This window comes from Schistocerca americana, chromosome 7 (assembly GCF_021461395.2).
Source record: "Schistocerca americana isolate TAMUIC-IGC-003095 chromosome 7, iqSchAmer2.1, whole genome shotgun sequence".
Lineage (NCBI taxonomy): Eukaryota > Metazoa > Arthropoda > Insecta > Orthoptera > Acrididae > Schistocerca > Schistocerca americana.
In genome coordinates, this window is record NC_060125.1 from 377,950,899 (window position 1) to 377,972,603 (window position 21,705).

At 42.4% G+C, this 21,705-nt stretch overlaps 1 protein-coding gene across 1 annotated transcript in view; it reads left to right on the top strand.

Annotated features, from left to right (window-relative positions):
- LOC124622956 (odorant receptor Or2-like) overlaps positions 1-21,705 on the top strand; it is a 66,202-nt gene that overhangs the window by 6,631 nt on the left and 37,866 nt on the right. Inside the window, exons 3-4 of the mRNA XM_047148747.1 lie at positions 14,934-15,796; positions 17,856-17,955. Coding sequence (XP_047004703.1) covers positions 14,934-15,796; positions 17,856-17,955 — 963 coding nt within the window. The remainder of the gene's footprint in view (positions 1-14,933; positions 15,797-17,855; positions 17,956-21,705) is intronic.

Below are 21,705 nucleotides of genomic sequence, written 5' to 3' on the forward strand. Positions count from 1 at the left end.
GTCCTATCTCCTTAATATCCTACCTTGTTGTAATTTCTTCAGTTTTAATTTACAGTTCTTAACCTGCAGTATATTTTATCCAAGATGATTCTTCATCATTTAATCATACAACAGAGCTGCATGTCGTTGTGAAAATTAAAAGGCTGCAGTTTCCCCTTGCTTTCAGTCGTTCACACTCCCAGCACAGCATGGCCATGTTGGTTGGTGTCACAAGGCCAGGTCAGTCAGTAATCCAGACTGTTGAAGCTGCAAACCATGAAAAGGCCACTGCCCATCTTCAGGAACCACGTGTTTTCTGGCCTCTCTCAAGATACCTCTCCATTGTGTTTGCGTCTACAGTACGGCTAACTGTATCGTTGGGGATTCCAAGGCAACCCACTACAGCACGGTTCTTGGTAGGTGGCGGTGGAGGGGGATGGGAGATACTGATTTAGGCTCTTCAAATTTTCACTTGTGTCGCGGTATCTGCTTACAGGCTCTGGTGCATCAAAGGCAGCAACGATAATCCGACTGAAGTGCGACCACATGCGGTAACACCCTTTACGCCTTCTCCTTGCCATTATTTACCGAACGTAACGCTGCTGTTAACCAGGACCCACTTTTACTTGCCTTAATCTGTCTCCTTTCCAGCTAAATACTGCACATATTACTATCTACCATGCAGCTCAGACCAAGTATAAAATTTTGGCATACATCTCCATCCAAAACAACGCCGAGCTAGATGGACTCGCATTCTGGAGGACTATAGTTCACATCCAAGTCCAGTCGTTCTTATTTAAGTTTTCCTTGATTTTCCTAAACCGCTTCAGGCAAATGCCGGGAATGGTTTGTTTGAAAAGGGCATGGCTGATTTTCTTCGACATCGAGTCCGAGATAGTGCTCCTTCTATAGATAACATGCAGTCGACAGTATATTAACCTCTAATCGTCCTTCCTTACTTCTTTTCATCCAAAATATGATGTAATTTTGTTCAGTGAAATAAATAGTTCACAAAGCTTAAACTAAACTTAGATTTGATCCTTATCTGTCACATCTGGGGTCGTGGTTACTAACCAAAATTAAAGGAATGAATGTCAGACCATTCACGGAATACGTTATGAATGGAGTGGATATATACAGTGTGGCTTTCAGTGCATGATGGAAGGGACATATTTTGAGATTGGCTCCGTGTGTGTAAGATGTTTGAGTGCTTCCACCTAATAGCTTTATCCATTGTAGAGAAACATATTCTGCTTCTTTATCCTGGTGGCAATATCCATTGTCGATACAGCGAGATAAAAATTCTTAATCTCTACACAACCATAAGCAACAATGGTATGTCGGGTTCGTCTTCAGTACATAATTAAGTAGTCGCGTTCTGTCATCCGTAAAAATACATCCCCGTAAACAGGTTCGACAATGTTTCACGATGTGTTACTTGGTTCCCACGTCTCGCCTTGTGAGGGTATATAGAGCTTCGTTGATAATGATCGTTTTGATGGTTCGGGTGTTATATTTATTCTCTGGAGCCATAATTTTACAAAAGTGTTACTGACCACCATATCTTTTAACATGGTACACGAATTTGCCAATGTTATTGTGACAATGTACTCGTTTACCGTGTGCATCTCTTCAGGGGAGCATTCTGCACTGACATCATTTCTACGTATGACTACTTTAATATTACACGTATTTGGGTGAACTGGTCGGCCACACAAATTTGGTACAAGGTAAGATGAATTTGCTGTAGGGCTGAACGCTAATGGACCCACGGCTCAGGTCGCGCTGCAACAGGTCCAACTAGGTGACCGGTATGGGGGAGTCCAGGTACAAGAACGAGCAGCGTCGCTGGAAATGGGTATATCCCAAGACTGGGAATTTGGTTGGCCGTCAGCAGCATGGCGTTTGTGCAGGAGATGGTCCAAAACTGGTGGAGTATCAGGCAAGCTGAAAGGTGACTTTTTACAGCGCTTTGGGAGCTATAATAATCTACAGTCAGTGTTAAATCAAATCTCAACATATTTGCGATCTCAGAAAAATGAGGCACATCCAGTGACACAACAATATTTTCAATATCTTTATAACTACAGAATTAAAATTCCATAGTCAATAAACAGTCAAAAGACGATTAGAAGAGTACAAGGTCATATGAAGAAGAGCGATATTGACAGATCTGCTGTTTCGAAACATGCGTTGCAGCCAGGAGACCACCACATTCTATTAGAAGGACTCAGGTACTGGCAGGCATAAGCGGATACCATTAAAGGTTATATGGAGAGGGTATACAGACTGTAAAACACTCCAAGAATTTCAGCAGGAAGGAACAAGATGTGAAATTGAATGACATTTGGAGCCTGGTGCTGAAGAAGATGTGTACTAGTCTTCCACCATGGAGTGATAGCAACAGCGGACGACGGCAGACTACAACGGCCCTTTGCGCTCGCGTATTCAAACATGCGCGTCGCACCACTGCGAGGAAGCTCGCGGAAGCGGAATTTTGCAGTAGTCAGTAGGGAACCAGGTGTGAATCGGACATTCAAGAAAGCTACGATTCCCCCTGTAAATGATCGCAGATGGAGACGAAACGTCGGGTTTTAAGGTGAAGCCCATTCGAACACGGCATAATCGCCCGAAATATTTTATTCATTGTTAACTATAATGTATTTGAGAATTGTTTCCTGAACAAATTATGGAGTGAATCGAAGCAAACCCTCTTTCAGAGCGAGTTCCTGAACAAACCATGTTTCAAACACGGAAATGGATTGATGTGGGATTTTTGTGTGCGTGAACTACCTAATTTGGCGCATATAAATAATTTTCTGGGAGTGTTGACGTAGGTTACGACGGTCAAGAGACGACAACCGGAATTTTTGCAGTGGGTTCTTGTCCAAAGTTTGACAAATTCCATCGACAAGTTTTTAGTTTTTATTGAGAAACGCGACCAGGAGTTGAAATACAAGCCACATAATTGAAACAGTAGACTGCGAATTGGGTACCACAATGAGAATTACAATAATCACCAAAATAATGTTAATGTTAATGATAATTTTCAAAAAACATGTGTAACTGGGAATTCTCACAGCGTAAATCAAATCCGGGAATGAAGATTTGAACTTCAGCGTCTCCACGAAATGTAATGCCTGAATGCAAGGACAGGGAATTAGAGATTGCTGAATCTTAGGTCAGGAAATGGTTAAATAATCCGGCATTGATTGAGACACGATATCTTAAAAACTCTGTTTGTGCACAAAATTCGGCAAATAAGCCACAAATGGTGGATAAGAAGGTTGTGAAAAGTTAAAAAAATGTGGGGAATAATTTTGAGCAGCGCAGTCAGAAAGTGTGCGCAATAAATATGATAAAATGTGTTGAGAGATTCGATAGTGAGGATACGGGGCTGAAATTATTGTTTTACGAATGGGTGTTTGAAGGTAAATTTTATGATCAGCATAGAGTTAGCCTCTATGGACCTGAATTTGGAGGAGGTGGAATGTATGACGAATTCTAATGAGGCACTTGTCAGTAGCAACAATTAAAGTAAGAAACAATTAAAGTAATGTATATGAGAGTAATGTAGACGATATTTTATCTGAGGAAGTAGGCGAAGCTACCTGTGAAGACGCCGAAGCTGTGGTGTCGTCTGTTGGAGATCAGTTTTGTGGTGTATCGACGAAACTATTGGAAGGTATCTGTGCAGACGGCATAGCAATAGTTTCGCCAACTAGTGAGTTTCATTATGTATCGACAGATGAATTGCGAGTGGATGTGGAAGGTTGAATAGGAACGTAATGTGTTGTACGGTAAATCTGAATCCGAAGTGTCGGAGAAATCTGAGAGTTGGGAAAATGTAAAGGATTAACAATTCGTGCACTGTGAGTTTTAATGTGGAGCGATGTAATAGCGGCAGTTTGTATGGTGTATTGGCTGAGATTGAGAGAGTTGTTGGTGGTGATTTCTGTTCCGTATCGACAGGCGTAATGGATGTTTTAAATAATGAATCTTATGAAATATCGGCGGAGGGGAATGGAATTAATTGTGACAAAGATTGTAGTGATTCGACAGAAATACGAGAGGTTTTCTGTACGGGAGACGAAGTTTTAAGTTGTGTGGTTAATTGTAAGAGTTTTGCAGCTACTTATAACGTTACTTCAGAGGAAGGGAACAGTATATTTTATGCTTACGAGACTGATAAAATGATGGATTTTGAGGGTGATTTGAAACCTACTGATGATTTGCAGGTGAATCGGGAGAATGTAGAATTGGGTAATGGGGAAAATATTTGTTTAGGAGATGATGTTAGCACTGAATAATACAGTGAGGAAGAAAGTAAATATTCTATTTTGATTGAAAATGATGAGCAGAAATATTAAATTCTTTACTGCCTCATTGACGAGCATGGGAGAAATATAAAGAAGCAATAGGTCTTAAAGGTAGGATAGACGAAACTGGAGCGAAGAAAGTGCTTAATGATTTGTTTGATGGTGGTAATGAAATTGAGAGTTGGTCTGATGTTGTGATGTGTATCATAAATATCTAGGAGAAAGAAAGGGATACTATAAATGATATTTTGAAGGAGAAATGATAGAAAAGAGTGAAATTAAAAATGTTAATCCTATTAGTAAAGTGATTGAGGCTAATGAAAAAAGAAAGTGTGTATCTCTCGAAACAAAATGTTGTGTTCCAGCGGTAGTCACAAATTTTACCTGTAGATGTAAGAGTAAGTTGGTGAAAGAGGGAAGAGGGCTTGAATTAGAGCAGGCGAAAAAGCAGAAAAAAGTGAGGTTCAAAAGGTAGTCTCACTGGCGAGATAAAGGTTATAAGAGACAGCGGTGGTAGAGATGTGAATAAGAACGTGACGTGAAACAATCTGTGTATAAATAAGGGTATTTTCATTTGTAGCTTTTATGAAGTTGGGGGGTAATTTCTGTTTCGTGTAAGGGGTAATTTTGTGAACTTTAGATGTATATGATAACGTAGCGAGACATGAGGGGAGTACATATTGGCAGCACAACTCTTGGTGGACGGAGGTCGGTAGAACATAATTAATTTCTTTATTTGCGCGAGAGAGCAATAAATTGTTCTGTTCTTAGAATTTGAAGGGATATTGCTAGGGGTAGTTTAAATGTAATACTAGCAGTATTTTGGATGGGTTTCTCGCGTAATATGTGTAGGTTACTTGTAATTATTGTTCGCACAAAGTTTCCAGCTTGGAGGAAGTTAGTTGCTTGTTAGAATAAAACATCTAGTTACACGCAAAGTATGTGCTAAGATTTAACATGAATTCTATGATGCTTACTATTCTGAAAGGGTTTTGAAAAGTACTGCCCGTAAAACGTTGGGATAATTCTAGGGGCAAATGTTTTATTATGCAACTAGGATATCGATTAATATAGAATGCAGTTAATTGCTGAGCTGAAAGGAAAATTAAATAGGCGATTTCTGCACAGGGTAGTATTAGTTTTAAAGTTTCTGGTTAGACGAGGTGAAACTGTGGAGGAATGATAAATGTTAGTTGATGAATGGCGCCGATCGAGTTTCACATGCGTATTTTGTTTAATCGCGCATGAGATTAATTATCTTCACCTATATTTTCCTATAAATAGGTAAGTGTGTCCGCAATAGTCGTTGTGTATTCAGTCGCTTTCCATCTTTATCTCTTTGCTTTTATGATGGCTGAGACTAGATTATAAAACAAATAGAAGAAAAAATTATGAGGAAGTAGTTGTTGTGTGATCTTAAGCCTTTGTAACGTACCAGCCGTTCCCGGATGTTCAGCATGGTGCAGTCGTTTACGTAACACAATATTTCGCAGCGTAACTTGAAGTCATCTTGAGGCATATATCGTTTTATGTAAACAACTGTACCCGGTTGGATACCCAAGAACAATACAAAGCGAAATTATTATCATTGGACATCAAAATTAATTGAAGCATCACCAGTAAGTGAAATCAGTTAGCAAATTACGGGAAAAAAAGCAATGTGAGCAGTCAATAGCGTGACAAAGACTTTTCAACTACTCTGTAAAATTCAAAATTTAGAACAAAACATATTCTTTGGGTTAAACCTAAAATAATTACCTCAGATGTTACGCTCCACTGATAACGTCTGTGCATAAGTAGATGGGAGCAGACAGAACTTCATTACGTTACCGGACTGCAGCTCGAATTATTTAGTGACAAGCGGAATAGAGCTGTCATTTCGCCTTTACAACTGTTGCACACTGTCCTCTGGACAGAATTTATCATTAATGGAAGGCCACAACTTGTATCTCATTTACGAAACACTGAATCGATTTCGTAACAGATCACTCTAATTACAGTTCTCGTCATGATGGCGACTGAGGGAGAATATATTCTGGCATCTCTGTCCAAAGAGAATTACCTTCATCCACAAAAATACTGTTTAAATTTTCACCTAGAATCCTGGCTTTCAGCCTCGACTTGTCAGGACCCTAAAACGCTTTGAGTGAAGTAATATGTTTGCTCAGCGACAGAAGCCAACCAGTTGCTGCAGTTTTTAATGTAGGGGGTATTACTACATGATTTATGTTACCGAAGGATCTCATTCTACATGAACGCAACCAATGACAATGCCTTTGTCTGGAAAGCAATGTAAGAGAGATTCGTCGATTTTGTGGCGTAGTGTCCCACGTGCGATCTGCCGAGCCATTCAGAACTCTACCAGCTCAGACGAGAAGATACTGGCGACTAACTGTTAAATAACTACTGTATAACAGCAACTGAAATTGGCGCTAGTGTTCCTTACTCGCAGGTTAGTCACAGTTATTGTATTAGTACCTCCTTTATGTGTGTACATGCATCATCTCCCCATTTCGAAAGTTGTTATGCATTGAAGCACCAAAGAAATTGGTATAGGCAGACGTATTCAAATACAGAGATATGTAAACAGACAGAATACGGCGCTACGGTCACCAACGCCTACATCTGACCACAAGAGTCTGGCGCAGTTGTTAGATCGATTACTGCTGCTACAACGGCAGGTTGTCAAGATGCAGGTGAGTTTGAGCGTGGTGTTACAGTCGGCGCACGAGCGATGGAACATAACATCTCCGAGCTAGCGATGAAGTGGCGATTTTCTTGTACGACCATTTCGCGTGTGTACCGTGAATATCAGGAATCCGGTAAAACATCAAATCTCCGACATCACAGCGGCCAGAAGAAGATCCTGCAAGAACGGGACCAACGACGACTGAAGAGGATCGTTCAACGTGACAGAAGTGCAATCCTTCCGCAAATTCGTGCAGATTTCAGTGCTGAGCCATCAACAAGTGTCTGTGTGCGAACCATTGAACGAAACATCACCGATATGGGTTTTCGCAACCTAAGGCCCGCTCGTGTACCTTGATGACTACACAACACAAAGCCTTACGCCTTGCCTGGGCCCGTCAACACCGACACTGGACTGTTGATGACTGGAAACATGTTTATTGGCCGGAGAAGTCTCGTTTCAAATTGTATCGAGTGGATGAACGGGTACGGGTATGGAAACAACCTCATAAATCCATGGACCCTGAATGTCAGCAAGGAACTGTTCAAGCTGGTGGAGGCTCTGTAATGGTGTGGGGATAGTGCAGTTGGAGTGATATGGGGCCCCTGATACGTCTAGATATGACTCTGACAGGTGACATGTACGTAAGCATCCTGTCTGATCACCTGCATCCATTCATGTACACTGTGCATTCCGACGGACTTGGGCAATTCCAGCAGGACACTGCGACACCCTAAACGTACAGAACTGCTACAGAGTGACTCCAGGAAAACTGTTGTGAGTTTAAACACTTCCGTTGACCACTAATCTCCCAAGGCATGAACATTATTAGGCATATCTGGGATGCATTTCAACGTGCTTTTCAGAAGAGATATCCACCCCCTTATACTCTTACGGATTTATGGACAGCCCTGCAGTATTCTTGGTGTCATTTCCCTCCAGCACTACTTTAGACATTAGTCGAGTCCATACCACGTCGTTTCTCTGTACTTCTGCTTGCTCGCGGAGGCCCTACACGATATTAGGTTAGTGTACCAGTTTCTTCGGCTCTTCAATATAACAAACATAGTGATGATTGCCGTACGGTTGTTACTGTCTAAAACAAATGCGTAACATTCTATGATACATCTCTGGCACTAATTTAACTGTCTCAGTATAACGATTGTGATTTGTAATCTTAGTAAATATGGTGGTGACTTCCGTGCGAATGTAGCTGTTTAAAAGAAATGTTCAATATTCTAAAATTCCTCTCCAGAATTAATTTAAGTGTCTCAGCGTAACGATTGGTAATTTTTTTAGTAGTAGTAGACACGTTTGCTGCAGGTTTCGTTATGTTGCAGATCCTTCAACGTTGTGCAAGGTATCAAAGTATAAATTAGCTGAAACAACTAACTGTCCAAAAATACTTTTGAAAACTGCATTAATGAATGAGCCAATACATGTATGCTTCAATATTGCAATTTTTTAATATACATGTTAAGTAGTTGACGTTCATTTTTCATTTACTGCTGTCAACAAATTGGATTTATCTACATACTGTGAGAACGGAGCACCGTTTATAATGAATCTAGTTATTTATTTATTTTTTAACCGGGATTCTTAATTCTTGAACGTACGCTAGGAAGGGAAATAATTTAGGGAAGAGTAACATTTGATATATTTTCGCTAAATTTAGCAGAAATTTTTGAATTCTTGCGTTGTATCTGCGTGGAGTGCTTCTAGTAAGCTGAACAGGATTGTCATATCTGGCGCAACTTATCGATTTCTTTTTCTTAGCCGTAATATCTCATCACGATCTACGCTGCAACACCCTTACAAGTTTTTCAGACTGTTTCTGACCACCCTGTGTAATAGATGTAACTGAGTACGGTAAAATCAGTCTAAAATGTTTGTATTTTAACCGTTGCTGTTCCTCAGTTTAAGTTTTTAATTTTATTTGTCTGTGTACAAAGGGGAATCATAACACCACTGACAAAATTCCGGAGGTTGTCATGGGGTATTTTCTGAGCAAATCGATATAACGGGCCTGTGGTCTCGAGTGTCTTGTTACACAGTATTTAAGTAATTATGATTTATAATTATGACTTTTTTGGTTTGTTACCAAAGTGAAAATACCTTCACAAAAGCGAAGAATCTTGTAGGATGCAGTCACTAAAGAGTACAACGCAAGATACAGAGTAATGCAACAACTCTCAGTACGTGATGTCACTACAGGATCAGTTCAACACAGTGTTGTTGTGCCGCTCCTTCCAATGTATTCAGTAAACCCACACACGAGGTGCATATCGGCCAACTCCTCCACCACTAAGACCATCTATACGTACTACTGTGTATCACTGTTAACATACATTAACACTGCCTGGTAAACAAGGCCAAGACAGAACCGAGCAGTACTCAACGCAAGCTTGAGGGCGGCGAGACAAGGGAAACTACCGTTGTCGACAGCAGGTACCACGAGTGAATGGGGCAAGTTTGTTTCCAAACAAGACACGCAGCGCATAACTTCGAAATTTGTACTGTTGAGCAGATATTTTCAGTGTAATACAGACACAAATTTAAATGGGGTAGAAACTCAAACTGAATTGAATTACTCCGTAACGTGCCACCGGAGACCAGGAGTGTCCAACCCGCTGCCCAATGCAAGTATCAATATGGTCAAGGAAATGAGCATCTATAACGCGATAGGGGGAAAAAAAGGTTCTTCGTTTATCATACGTTATGGATAAAATCTTCTTTCCACCGTGAAAAAGTTATGATAAATTCAATATTTTCAGTTTGAAATTCCCGCCACACGATGCTATTTTCTTATTCGTCCACCCCATTCTTAACACTGTCGGACGTGTTGCGCTTCAAGCCCCGGAGTCTCGTTCATGTGATCGGTCAATGCATCGGACGCGCTGCTCTGTTATTTTACGGCTACATGAGTTGCTACTGCGAAACTAGAGATTTAGAGACTCATAATTAAATTAAATTATGGAACTAGAAGGAAATTCTGTATTATTTCTGTACAACTGTCATAAAGAAACTTTTTCATTGTAGTTCTGATCACTTCTAGTCGGTAGGAGTTACTCATGTGGATCGTCAATAAGTGCCACTGTTACTTATTTAACAGTTCTGCAGTTCTGTTATAATATGTTTAATTTGATATCATATCGATTGTTACAAATAAGAGCCGCATTTGAAGATGAACGTTTCAATAATGGGCTTCCAATAAATCTCTTTACTTTCGTGTTCAGTTTTTACCACAGCAGATGATCGGTGCAAATCAAAATATATTAGCACTACACATGCTGGTGGAAGCCGCTTCCTTTGTCCTTCGTCGCCCCACAGGCAGCATCATGTTCATTCCCCTGATACTCCACCCACACCAGAAAAAGGTTCTTTATTACCTGTTTGCATTCCACTGTCTGCACGCAACAACTTGGCCCCTTTCTCTGATCGGTACTAGTCGGAAAATGTCGGGAGTCATCGTCCAGCATGCGAACTAACTGTAGATAGCTATGCATAATTACAAGTGTGTTTGGTTAAACTGTGACTGAAGATGAGAAACCAGAAGTGCAGGTCAGTCGCAATCAATAATTTCAAAGACCCCTCACAGGCCTGTTACTGACAGTAAGATCTGTAAAACAATATAGAATGGGGCCAAATGATATGATTAAGGAAAGAAAGTACAGGGCTATTACAAATGATTGAAGCGATTTCATAAATTCACTGTAGCTCCATTCCTTGACATATGGTCACGACACACTACAGATACGTAGAAAAACTCATAAAGTTTTGTTCGGCTGAAGCCGCACTTCATGTTTCTGCCGCCAGAGCGCTCGAGAGCGCAGTGAGACAAAATGGCGACAGGAGCCGAGAAAGCGTATGTCGTGCTTGAAATGAACTCACATCAGTCAGTCATAACAGTGCAACGACACTTCAGGACGAAGTTCAACAAAGATCCACCAACTGCTAACTCCATTCGGCGATGGTATGCGCAGTTTAAAGCTTCTGGATGCCTCTGTAAGGGGAAATCAACGGGTCGGCCTGCAGTGAGCGAAGAAACGGTTGAACGCTTGCGGGCAAGTTCCACGCGTAGCCCGCGGAAGTCGACGAATAAAGCAAGCAGGGAGCTAAACGTACCACAGCCGACGGTTTGGAAAATCTTACGGAAAAGGCTGAAGCAGAAGCCTTACCGTTTACAATTGCTACAAGCCCTGACACCCTATGACAAAGTCAAACGCTTTGAATTTTCGGCGCGGTTGCAACAGCTCATAGAAGAGGATGCGTTCAGCGCGAAACTTGTTTTCAGTGATGAAGCAACATTTTTTCTTAATGGTGAAGTGAAGAGACACAATGTGCGAATCTGGGCGGTAGAGAATCCTCACGCATTCGTGCAGCAAATTCGCACTTCACCAAAAGTTAACGTGTTTTGTGCAATCTCACGGTTTAAAGTTTACAGCCCCTTTTTCTTCTGCGAAAAATACGTTACAGGACACGTGTATTTGGACATGCTGGAAAATTGGCTCATGCCACAACTGGAGACCGACAGCGCAGACTTCATCTTTAAACAGGATGGTGCTCCACCGCACTTCCATCATGATGTTCGGCATTTCTTAAACGGGAGATTGGAAAACCGATAGATCGGTCGTAGTGGAGATCATGATCAGCAATTCATGTCATGGCCTCCACGCTCTCTCGACTTAACCCCATGTGATTTCTTTCTGTGGGGTTATGTGAAAGATTCAGTGTTTAAACCTCCTCTACGAAGAAACGTGCCAGAACTGCGAGCTCGCATCAACGATGCTTTCGAACTCATTGATGGGGACATGCTGTGCCGAGTGTGGGAGGAACTTGATTATCGGCTTGATGTCTGCCGAATCACTAAAGGGGCACATATCCAACATTTGAGAATGCCTACAAAAACTTTTTGAGTTTTTGTATGTGTGTGCAAAGCATTGTGAAAATATCTCAAATAATACAGTTATTGTAGAGCTGTGAAATCGCTTCAATCATTTGTAATAAACCTGTATTGCACTCCTTGGTACAACATACAGCAGCATACACTCAACGTGACAGCAGCAGGACGCAAAAAAATATACGGCAACTTTGCTAAAATAACCGTACCATGTCATCTACCACACTAGGCAACATGAGGGCGATTCATGTCACTATTTTCATTCGACAGTCGACAGACTAGTTTTCTATGCAGCGTGAATTACAATTTATTAATTTTCAGTGTATTACTGTCAAAGCAAGACCCGCCAGGTTAGCCGGGAGCGCTAATGCGCTGCTTCCTGGAGTCGAGTAGGCGAGCCGGCCCCGGATCGAATCAAAAAAATGGTTCAAGTGGCTCTGAGCACTATGGGACTTAACATCTATGGTCATCAGTCCCCTAGAACTTAGAACTACTTAAACTTAACTAACCTAAGGACATCACAAAAACATGGCTCTGAGCACTATGGGACTCAACTGCTGAGGTCATTAGTCCCCTAGAACTTAGAACTAGTTAAACCTAATTAACCTAAGGACATCACAAACATCCATGCCCGAGGCAGGATTCGAACCTGCGACCGTAGCGGTCTTGCGGTTCCAGACTGCAGCGCATTTAACCGCACGGCCACTTCGGCCGGCAAGGACATCACACAACAGCCAGTCATCACGAGGCAGAGAAAATCCCTGACCCCACCGGGAATCGAACCCGGGCGTGGGAAGCGAGAACGCTACCGCACGACCACGAGCTGCGGACCGGATCGAATCCGCCCGGCGGATTAACGACGAGAGACGGTATGCCGGCCAGCCTGGATGTGGTTTTTAGGCCGTTTTCCACATCCCGCTAGGTGAATACAGGGCTGGTACCCAAGTTCCAGCTCAGTTACACGACTCACAGGCAGTCGAAAACGTTCGCACTATTTCATGACTTACACCAGACGCAAACAGCTGGGGTACACTACTTCCGTCCCGGTGGCTTCGGGGTGGTGTCAGGTAGGGCATCTGGCCAACCTCTGCAATTAACACTGCCAAATCCGTAATAACAAAGTCGACCCCGCGTTGGAGCGGGACAAAGACCCGGAGAAAGAAAGAAAGAAACTGTGAAAGCAGGCAGGCAGCATTTTAAACAGAGCTCAATATTTTAATGAAATTAGGGAGTATTCACAAGCCACCAATGTAATTACTCATATATGAAATTATTAACGAACTCTCATGCATAAAATGTGAACTTAATATCCTCTTTCTTTTGGAATAAAGAATTATAAATTAGTAAATTCTAGATTGCTCAGACGTGTTTACTACATCCCATTATAGAATAAAATAAACTAGTATTACTAGTTACCCTTATGTTAATACTAACAGCTTTATGAGAGTCTTTCACTTTTGTTGTCTACTTTTTCGTTTGCTTTAACAAATTAGCTATGTAATATTTTATGATACAAGAAATTACACTATGACCAGATATTAGAGCTGCCGTGCCTATAGTCTTACCGCATGAAATACCTCATGTGCAAATACACTACTGGCCATTCAAATTGCTACACCAAGTAGAAATGCAGACGATAAACGGGTATTCATTGGACAAATATATTATACTAGAACTGACATGTGATTACATTTTCACGCAATTTGGGTGCATAGATCCTGAGAAATCAGTACCCACAACAACCACCTCTGGCTGTAATAACGGCTTTGATACGCCTGGGCATTGAGTCAAACAGAGCTTGGAAGGCGTGTACAGGTACAGCTGCCCATGTAGCTTCAACACGATACCACAGCTCATCAAGAGCAGTGACTGGCGTATTGTGATGAGCTGGTTGCTCGGCCACCATTGACCAGACGTTTTCAATAGCTGAGAGCTCTGGAGAATGTGCTGGCCAGGGCACCAATCGAACATTTTCTGCATCCAGAAAGGCCCGTACTGGACCTGCAACATGCGGTGGTGCATTATCCTGCTGAAACGTAGGGTTTCGGAGGGATCGAATGTAGAGCCACGGGTCGTAACACATCTGAAATATAACGTCCACTGTTCAAAGTGCCGTCAATGCGAACAAGAGGTGACCGAGACGTGTAAGCAATGGCACCCCATACCTTCAGGCCAGGTGATACGCCAGCATGGCGATGACGAATACACGCTTCCAATGTGCGTTCACCGCAATGTCGCCAAACATGATGCGACCATCATGATGCTGTATGCAGAACCTGAATTCACCCGAAAAAATGACATTTTGCTATTCGTGCACCCAGGTTCGTCGTTGAGTACACCATCGCAGTCTGTGATGCAGCGTGAAGGGTAACCGCAGCCGTGGTCTCCGAGCTGATAGTCCATGCTGCTGCAAATGTCGTCGAACTGTTCTGTTCGTGCAGATGGTTGTTGTCTTTGCAAGCGTCCCCATCTGTTGACTCAGGGATCGAGACGTGGCTGCACGATCCGTTACAGCCATGCGGATAAGGCGCCTGTCATCTCGACTGCTAGTGATACGAGGCCGTTGGGATCCAGCACGGCGTTCCGTATTATCCTCCTGAACCCACCGATTCCATGTTCTGCTAACAGTCATTGGATCTCGACCAACGCGAGCAGTAATGTCGCGATACGATAAACCGCAATCGCGATAGGCAACAATCCGGCCTTTATCAAAGTCGGAAACGTGATGGTAAGCATTTCTCCTCCTAATACGAGGTATCACAACAACGTTTCACCAGGCAACACCGGTCAACTGCTGTTTGTGTATGAGAAATCGGTTGGAAACTTTCCTCATATCAGCACGTTGTAGGTGTGAATGCTCTGAAAAACTAACCATTTGCGTACCACAGCATCTTCTTCCTGTCGGTTAAATTTCGTGTCTGTAGCACGTCATCTTCGTGGTGTAGCAATTTTAATGGCCGTTGGTGCAAATTTGGCTTGTATGTACCCAAGCTCCAAATCGATAGCCATGTTGCTGCATGACCATCTTTTCTCCTTCTTACCGCAGGGAGTGGGTGCTGTTATGGCGCAGACGAACAGGAAGATGCCGCCAGCGAACGTGCTGGCGACCAACATCAGCATCCTGCGCTGGTCCGGCCTGTGGCCTCCAGAGCGCCAGACGGGCTGGGCCCGCCTCTTCGCCGCCTACACGGCCGTCGCCTTCCTCAGCCAGGTGGTCGCCATCGACATGACGCTGTACCACATCTACAACTCGGAGGGCGACATCTACGAGATCACGCTCACCATGATGGTCACCATGACCCTCGTCGGCGGCGTCCTCAAGATGCTGCACTTCTTCGGCAACGCGGACACCTACCGTCGCCTCGTGCGCGACCTCCAAGAGGTCATCGACCTACAGAGGGGTCACTGCGAGCGGGACGACGCCGTGTCCGTCATCTTCTGCTCGTACCACCGCCAGGCCATCCTCTTCACCTGCGGCTCGCTCGGATACCTCAACGTCCTGGCACCCACCTGGTTCTTGATGCCCGTTATCACTGGGGTTGCGACAGACCCCAATGACAGGAAGCTGCCCTTCTCCCAGTTGAAGGGCCTCCGCTCCAACGACCTGATCGGGTACTCGGCAGCCTATTTTGTGCAGTGTCACGCCATCTTCTACTGGAATTTCATCAGCGTCGGCCTAGACGTGTTCTTCGCCACTGCCATGCTCCACGCCGCCGCCCAGCTGAAGATACTGAGCCACCGCCTGTCCAGACTCGGAAAACAGACGACTCGTTATGAAGAGCAGCCGCCGTACTGGAATGCCCTCCAGGGAGATACAGCACCTGTTAGGCAGATAATTCCATATGAAGAAGAGAATGATTTGTACTCACAGCTGCGCAGCTGCATAAAAAATCACCAGGAGATTTTGCGGTACGAAAAAGAGCCAGAATACAGGTGTCGGACAAAGTAGAATAACTAGAATTGAAAATAGTGCATGGTCACATTGGGTATCTAAAACAACCAGAATACCTCTTAGAATAGATACACTTACGTTGTTCTAACAGACTGCTTCCTTGGTACTGTTTCAGTTAAATACTTTCCTTCGGACAGTTTCAATTAGCCAAGAAATTCTAATTTTTTTATCGATCCGAACGGTTCTTTCAGAGTTCTATAATTCTTTCAGCTGTACTTGGTGAGTTACCTCATTCTAAAGCCCCTTAAAACGATGTATGGCATTTATAACCGTTTTGGTCGAGACACTGCTATCCTTAGAGCTATTTTGCTCCACTAGAATGAAAGATACGCCGTTGGATAATCATGCGACTCTGTCACCTCATAACTCGCTGGACTCCCTCATGTAACAGATCAGAAACCACAGAATTGCCTCTTAACTGAAACGAGTTAGTCGTTATCTTACGTTTCTGCTACTATTTAACTAAGCCGAAAACGTCCTGCCATTGAGGGTATTACAAAAGTAGATCAGTAATTCTGGTTTTACACAAACACTTCTTTGCATCGACGTGGTAGTCACGAGGCTGACGAACAGAAAACCTTTTTATGAACGTTATCTTCAAGTTGCTCCTGCCACATGTCATTGTAAATAATGGGCAATGATTTTCTCATTAGGAATAATAGTTGTCTTCTGTTTTCCCTATAACTTATAATTATCATTTCCTGCGCATGGTACCTCCTATTAACGTTGCAAGCTATCACGGAGAAATGAATACTATCTGATGCGTTATCTCACGTTATTGAACAGCGTTAGTGTTTTCGTAAACGAAACAAACACTGATGTCGTAGGTGTTAGGCACTACACAGTTACATGAAATTGTAAATGAACATGATAGTAAAAGGATTCCTTCCTCATTATCAAAATTAATCTAAGGTCTGTGTAACAGAAATAGTGTGTTGCGGAAACCCGTACACGTTCACCTATCACAAGCCTCAAACACAAATGTCTGTGGAAATTACCTTCTTTCGCAGCTGAATTATGATACAGACAGTGTCAACACCGGTATCAAAACAATTCTACAACTACTTCGTAGCAAAGAATTAAATGCATCCATACGAACAACAGACAGAAGCCGCCATGAAGCAGCAGAACAGCACACACACACACACACACACACACACACACACACACAGACACACACACACACACACACACACACACACACACACGCACGCACAACGCACGCACGCACACACGCACACACACACGAAGTGTAACTATAATATTATAAACTAAGTACGTCAGCCAAGTACTACAACCATAATGGTGAATCATCTCGCTTCTGCATTGTTTTCAAAAGCGGTATAGGACTCACATTTTCCTAATTCTGTTGGTAATTGTGATATTAATTTTCACTATTGCAATTAGGACAAGTTTCGCATTGAATTCTTTAAATATTGTGACAGTGTAAACAGTAACTTTGTCACTTGTGAATCTGCGACTGTTCCTACCAAGATTTAACCAATTCGCTGTGATTAGAAGTATCTAAGATTTTAAAAAAGGCGGTAAGCATTACAGTGTTCACGTGGGCCGAAACAGTTCTAGCTATATACAAAAATTCGTTGCAATATTGTGGTACAAAAAGTAAATCGAAGACCACATCGGTGTGCTGCCCGTTCAGAAAGCATCTCCGTAGGGATTGTTTTTATACTAGGCCGTTAATACTATTTTGCCCTGTCCCTGTTATTGGTATAAATAATTTACAACATCTTATCGTTTAGGATTTAATAATTACGTTTAAACTGAACAGAAGTAAATAATAGCACACAAGTTTTTTGATTAGTTTGTACACCTACATCCATTTGTCTTCTGTATTTTGTCATAATATTGTCGACAATAAGAACCTTTCGTTGCATTGTACATGAAGAAACGTCTTGTTGGCTTCTCAGCCCCACACACTATTAATTATTAGCTTAATGCAATGAGAATAACATGATACAACGGGACTCATCATGGAGCCGCACGTACTGTCCGCAGGCTGGTGCTGTTCCTGGAGACGGTGATGGGCCCCGTGGCGTTCATCCAGTTCCTGTGCAGCGTCGTGGCGGCGTGCGTGGCGCTCTTCCAGGCCACCTTTGTAAGGCTTCCCCATCACAGTGCACAGTCAGTGATAACGCTGCCATGACTCCAACACTGTGAAGTAAGGGATCAAATGAAACGAAGAGAGTAGCACACATGAAACACAGTGTAAAATATAAAAAAGTGAGAGTACGCAGCAAAAGCGCTATCAGCTTCCAGTCACATATCTGCTGTACGATTTCCAGAAGACAGCTACGGGTACTCTGTATACGAGGGAGGGAGGGGCGGTAGTCATATCACTGTGACTGGTCACTGCTTATACCACATCCACTATCTTAAGTGATATTGTTGTCATTACTATCTCCTCCAGTTTTCTCAACTATTGCTGCACCCAAGTAAATGTCATGCTAATCTTTCCACTGCTGAAGATTTTAGCATCCTTATTTCCATACAGTTATGCCCAACTAATGGTAATAGGTTGCCTTGCTAGCATCTACTTTCGTCCTATACATACCTGTGGAGCAGGAACTCTTAGATCATAGTAAAACACTTTAAAAAAAGTCAATAATGACGAAAAATTGAAGTCTTTCATGTGGTAATGAGTAAAGACTGAAGTCTACACGGATACGTACAAAAGATACTAACCACACTTGGTTGAGCCCGTAGAGAAGGCTACGCCAGTCCTTAGAAAATTCTTTTCTAACTTTCGAAACGTCGAATCATTGGGAACGCGTACTCCGACAAATTTTCGTATGCAGGCAACACGCCATTCCACATACGACTGTGTGTGTCATATTTCAACACCAGAAACACTCCTTAATCCTCTGTGTATATAATGGTGACCTTGGGTACGGCTGCTGTCTTGGTAAAGAGAAACTCCCATAAAGTACAGAGTAACACAGGTCGCTGATAGGCTTCTCGAGAAACTGGTGATTATATTGTAAGACGATCTGTCACGAAATGTGTTACGTGCATCCCACTCACGAAAATGTAATTAATTTTATCTCAGTTGTTGCTTTATGAAACTATTTAATAGAAAGTAAGTTAATTTATGGACTCTTTTTATATTGGTAACGAACATACATACGTTACAAAAGTTTTTATTTTTCATTGGGAGCAACTCGGTGTGCTTTCAGAAAAAGAATTTGCTCACCGTTTCATACGTTTAGAGTCGTACGAAGACCATATAACATCAAGTGTTTGAAGTCATCTTATTCCGTGCGCACCCAGATGTTAGCTGTGAGTTGATTTTACTTATCAGAATAACGACCTGTGGACCCCATTTGAGTCTACAGGTATGACCAATAAGAATAGAAGCGGTGATCAGCTTCTTTACAAAGACCTGTTTAAAAAGACGTGGATCATATATGCGCTGTGGGGATACATCTGACAATTCTTACTGCACATTGGGGTAAAGACATTAGTGGAAAACCGGAATACCAAAACACGAGTTAACTTATATTAACCAAGCGAAGGAAAAAAAAATTAAGAAAAACGGCACAACACTCAGTCCTAGAAGGAAATCAAACTAGTCAGTTCAGTTTCGAAAGAAATTCAAGAGACGACTGAAATCAACTTGCAAGATACAGATAAACTGTGCCTCATAAGTAACAGATAGAAACCGCGCGAGCGCTACGGTCGCAGGTTCGAATCGTGCCTCGGGCATGGATGTGTGTGATGCCCTTAGGTTAGTTAAGTTTAAGTAGTTCTAAGTTCTAGGGGACTGATGACCTCAGTAGTTAATTCCCATAGTACTCAGAGCCGTTTGAACCATTTTAACAGATCGACATTGTAAACAAATATTCATGTATAGACTGTGCACTAGTTCAGTGTAACACATATAAGCAATAACCAATAATAGACATTCTGTGGTAATCTTTCGCAATGTAACTGACCTCATTATGAAGGTGTGCTGAAAGCTAGGCCTCCGAATTCTTATTCTGTTCTCAATATTGGGTGAAGTATTTCTTTCATGCATATACTCGGTCGACTTTCCTGCTCGCTCATGTAAGTTGCAAGCTCTGTCGCTAGAAGGCTCCGAATAATGATATGTAACATGGCAGTGTGTATTGCAACTCTGTCGGTGTTTGAGAAACAGCGTGCTGTAATCGAGTATCCACCCACAGAAAACGTGCCAGTGCCGAATGATCATTAGTTTCCGCGTTGTTTGCAAGAATGAACTTGTTTAAGAGAACCGAAAATGCAGTCGTTGAAAGCATATTGCAGGCAATTATATGTCTGTATACGAGTTCGTTTGATTTTCTTTACATCTACATAGATACGCAGCAAGCCACTGTTCGGTGGGTGACAAACGTTATCGTGTACCACTGCTTGTCATTCGCTCCCCTGTTCTAATCTCAAATAGAGTGAGGGAAAAACGACTATCTATATGCCTCTGTATGAGCCCTAATTTCTCGTATATTATATTCTCGGTCCTTACACTTAATGTGTTCTGTCGGCCGTAGAATCGTTCGGCAGTCAGCTTCAAATGCCGGTTCTCTAAATTTTTTCGTAAGTGTTCCTCAACGTCGCCTTCCCTCCAGGGATTCCCATTTGAGTTCCCGAAACATCTCCGTAACGCTTACGTGTTGATAGAACCCACCAGTAACAAATCTAGCAGCCCGCCTCTGAAATGCTTCGGCAGCCCGCCTCTGAAATGCTTCGATGTCTTTCTTCAATATCACCTGGTATGGCTTCCAAACAATCGAGCAGGTCGCACCAGCGTCCTATATGTAGTCTCCTTTACAACTGAATCACGCTTTCCTAAAATTCTCCCACTAAACCGAAATCGACCATTCGCCTTCCCCAACATAATTTTCACATGCTCGTTTCATCTCATATCTCTTTGCAACGTTAAGTCCTGATACGACTTGCTGTGTCAAACAGGAAACTAGTAATACTGTATCTGAAAATCGGAGATTTGGTCTTCCTACTCATCCAAATTAATTTACTGTTTTCCACATTTAAGGCTAGTTGCCATTCATCACACCTACTGAAAATTTTGTGTAAGTGATCTTGTACCTTCCTACACTCACTCAACTTCGACATCTTATCATACAGAACGATATCATCAGCAAGCAACTGCATATTGCTGCCCACCCTGTCCGCCAGATCATTTATGTACACAGAAACAACAGCTGTCCTATCACACTTTCCTGGGACACTCCTGACGATACCCTTGTCTCTGATGAAGATTCGCCGCCGTGGACAACATACTGTATTCTATCATTTAAGAAGTCTTCAAGCCACTCGCACAGCTGCAAAGTTATTCCATATGCTCGTACTTTCGTTAACAGCCTGGAACGAGTCACCGAGTCAATTGTTTTCAGAAAATCTAGAAATATGGAATCTGGCACTTACACTTCATCCATAGTTCTCAGTATATCATGTGAGAAAAGGTCGAACTGAGTTTCGCACGAGCAATGCTTTCTAAAATCATGCTGCTTCGTGGATTTCAGCTTCTCAATCTTCACAAATTTTATTATATTCGAACTGAGAATACGTTCAAGAACTTTGCAGCAAAACGAAGTCAGGATATTGGTCTGTAATTTTGTGTATCCGTTCTTTTACCCTTCAAAAAGTCACCTGTGCTTTTTTCCAGTCGCTCGGAAATTTGTTCTGGGCGAGAGATTTACGATAAATGCAAGCTATATGAGGGGCCAATGCGGTACATTTTGTAAAACAGAATTAGGCTTCCATCCGGACCTGGTGATTTATTTGCTTTAAAAGCTTTCAGCTGTTTCTCTGCACCAGGAATGCTTATTAGTATGTTGTACCTACGGGGGTCTGTCTGATGATCAAATGACGG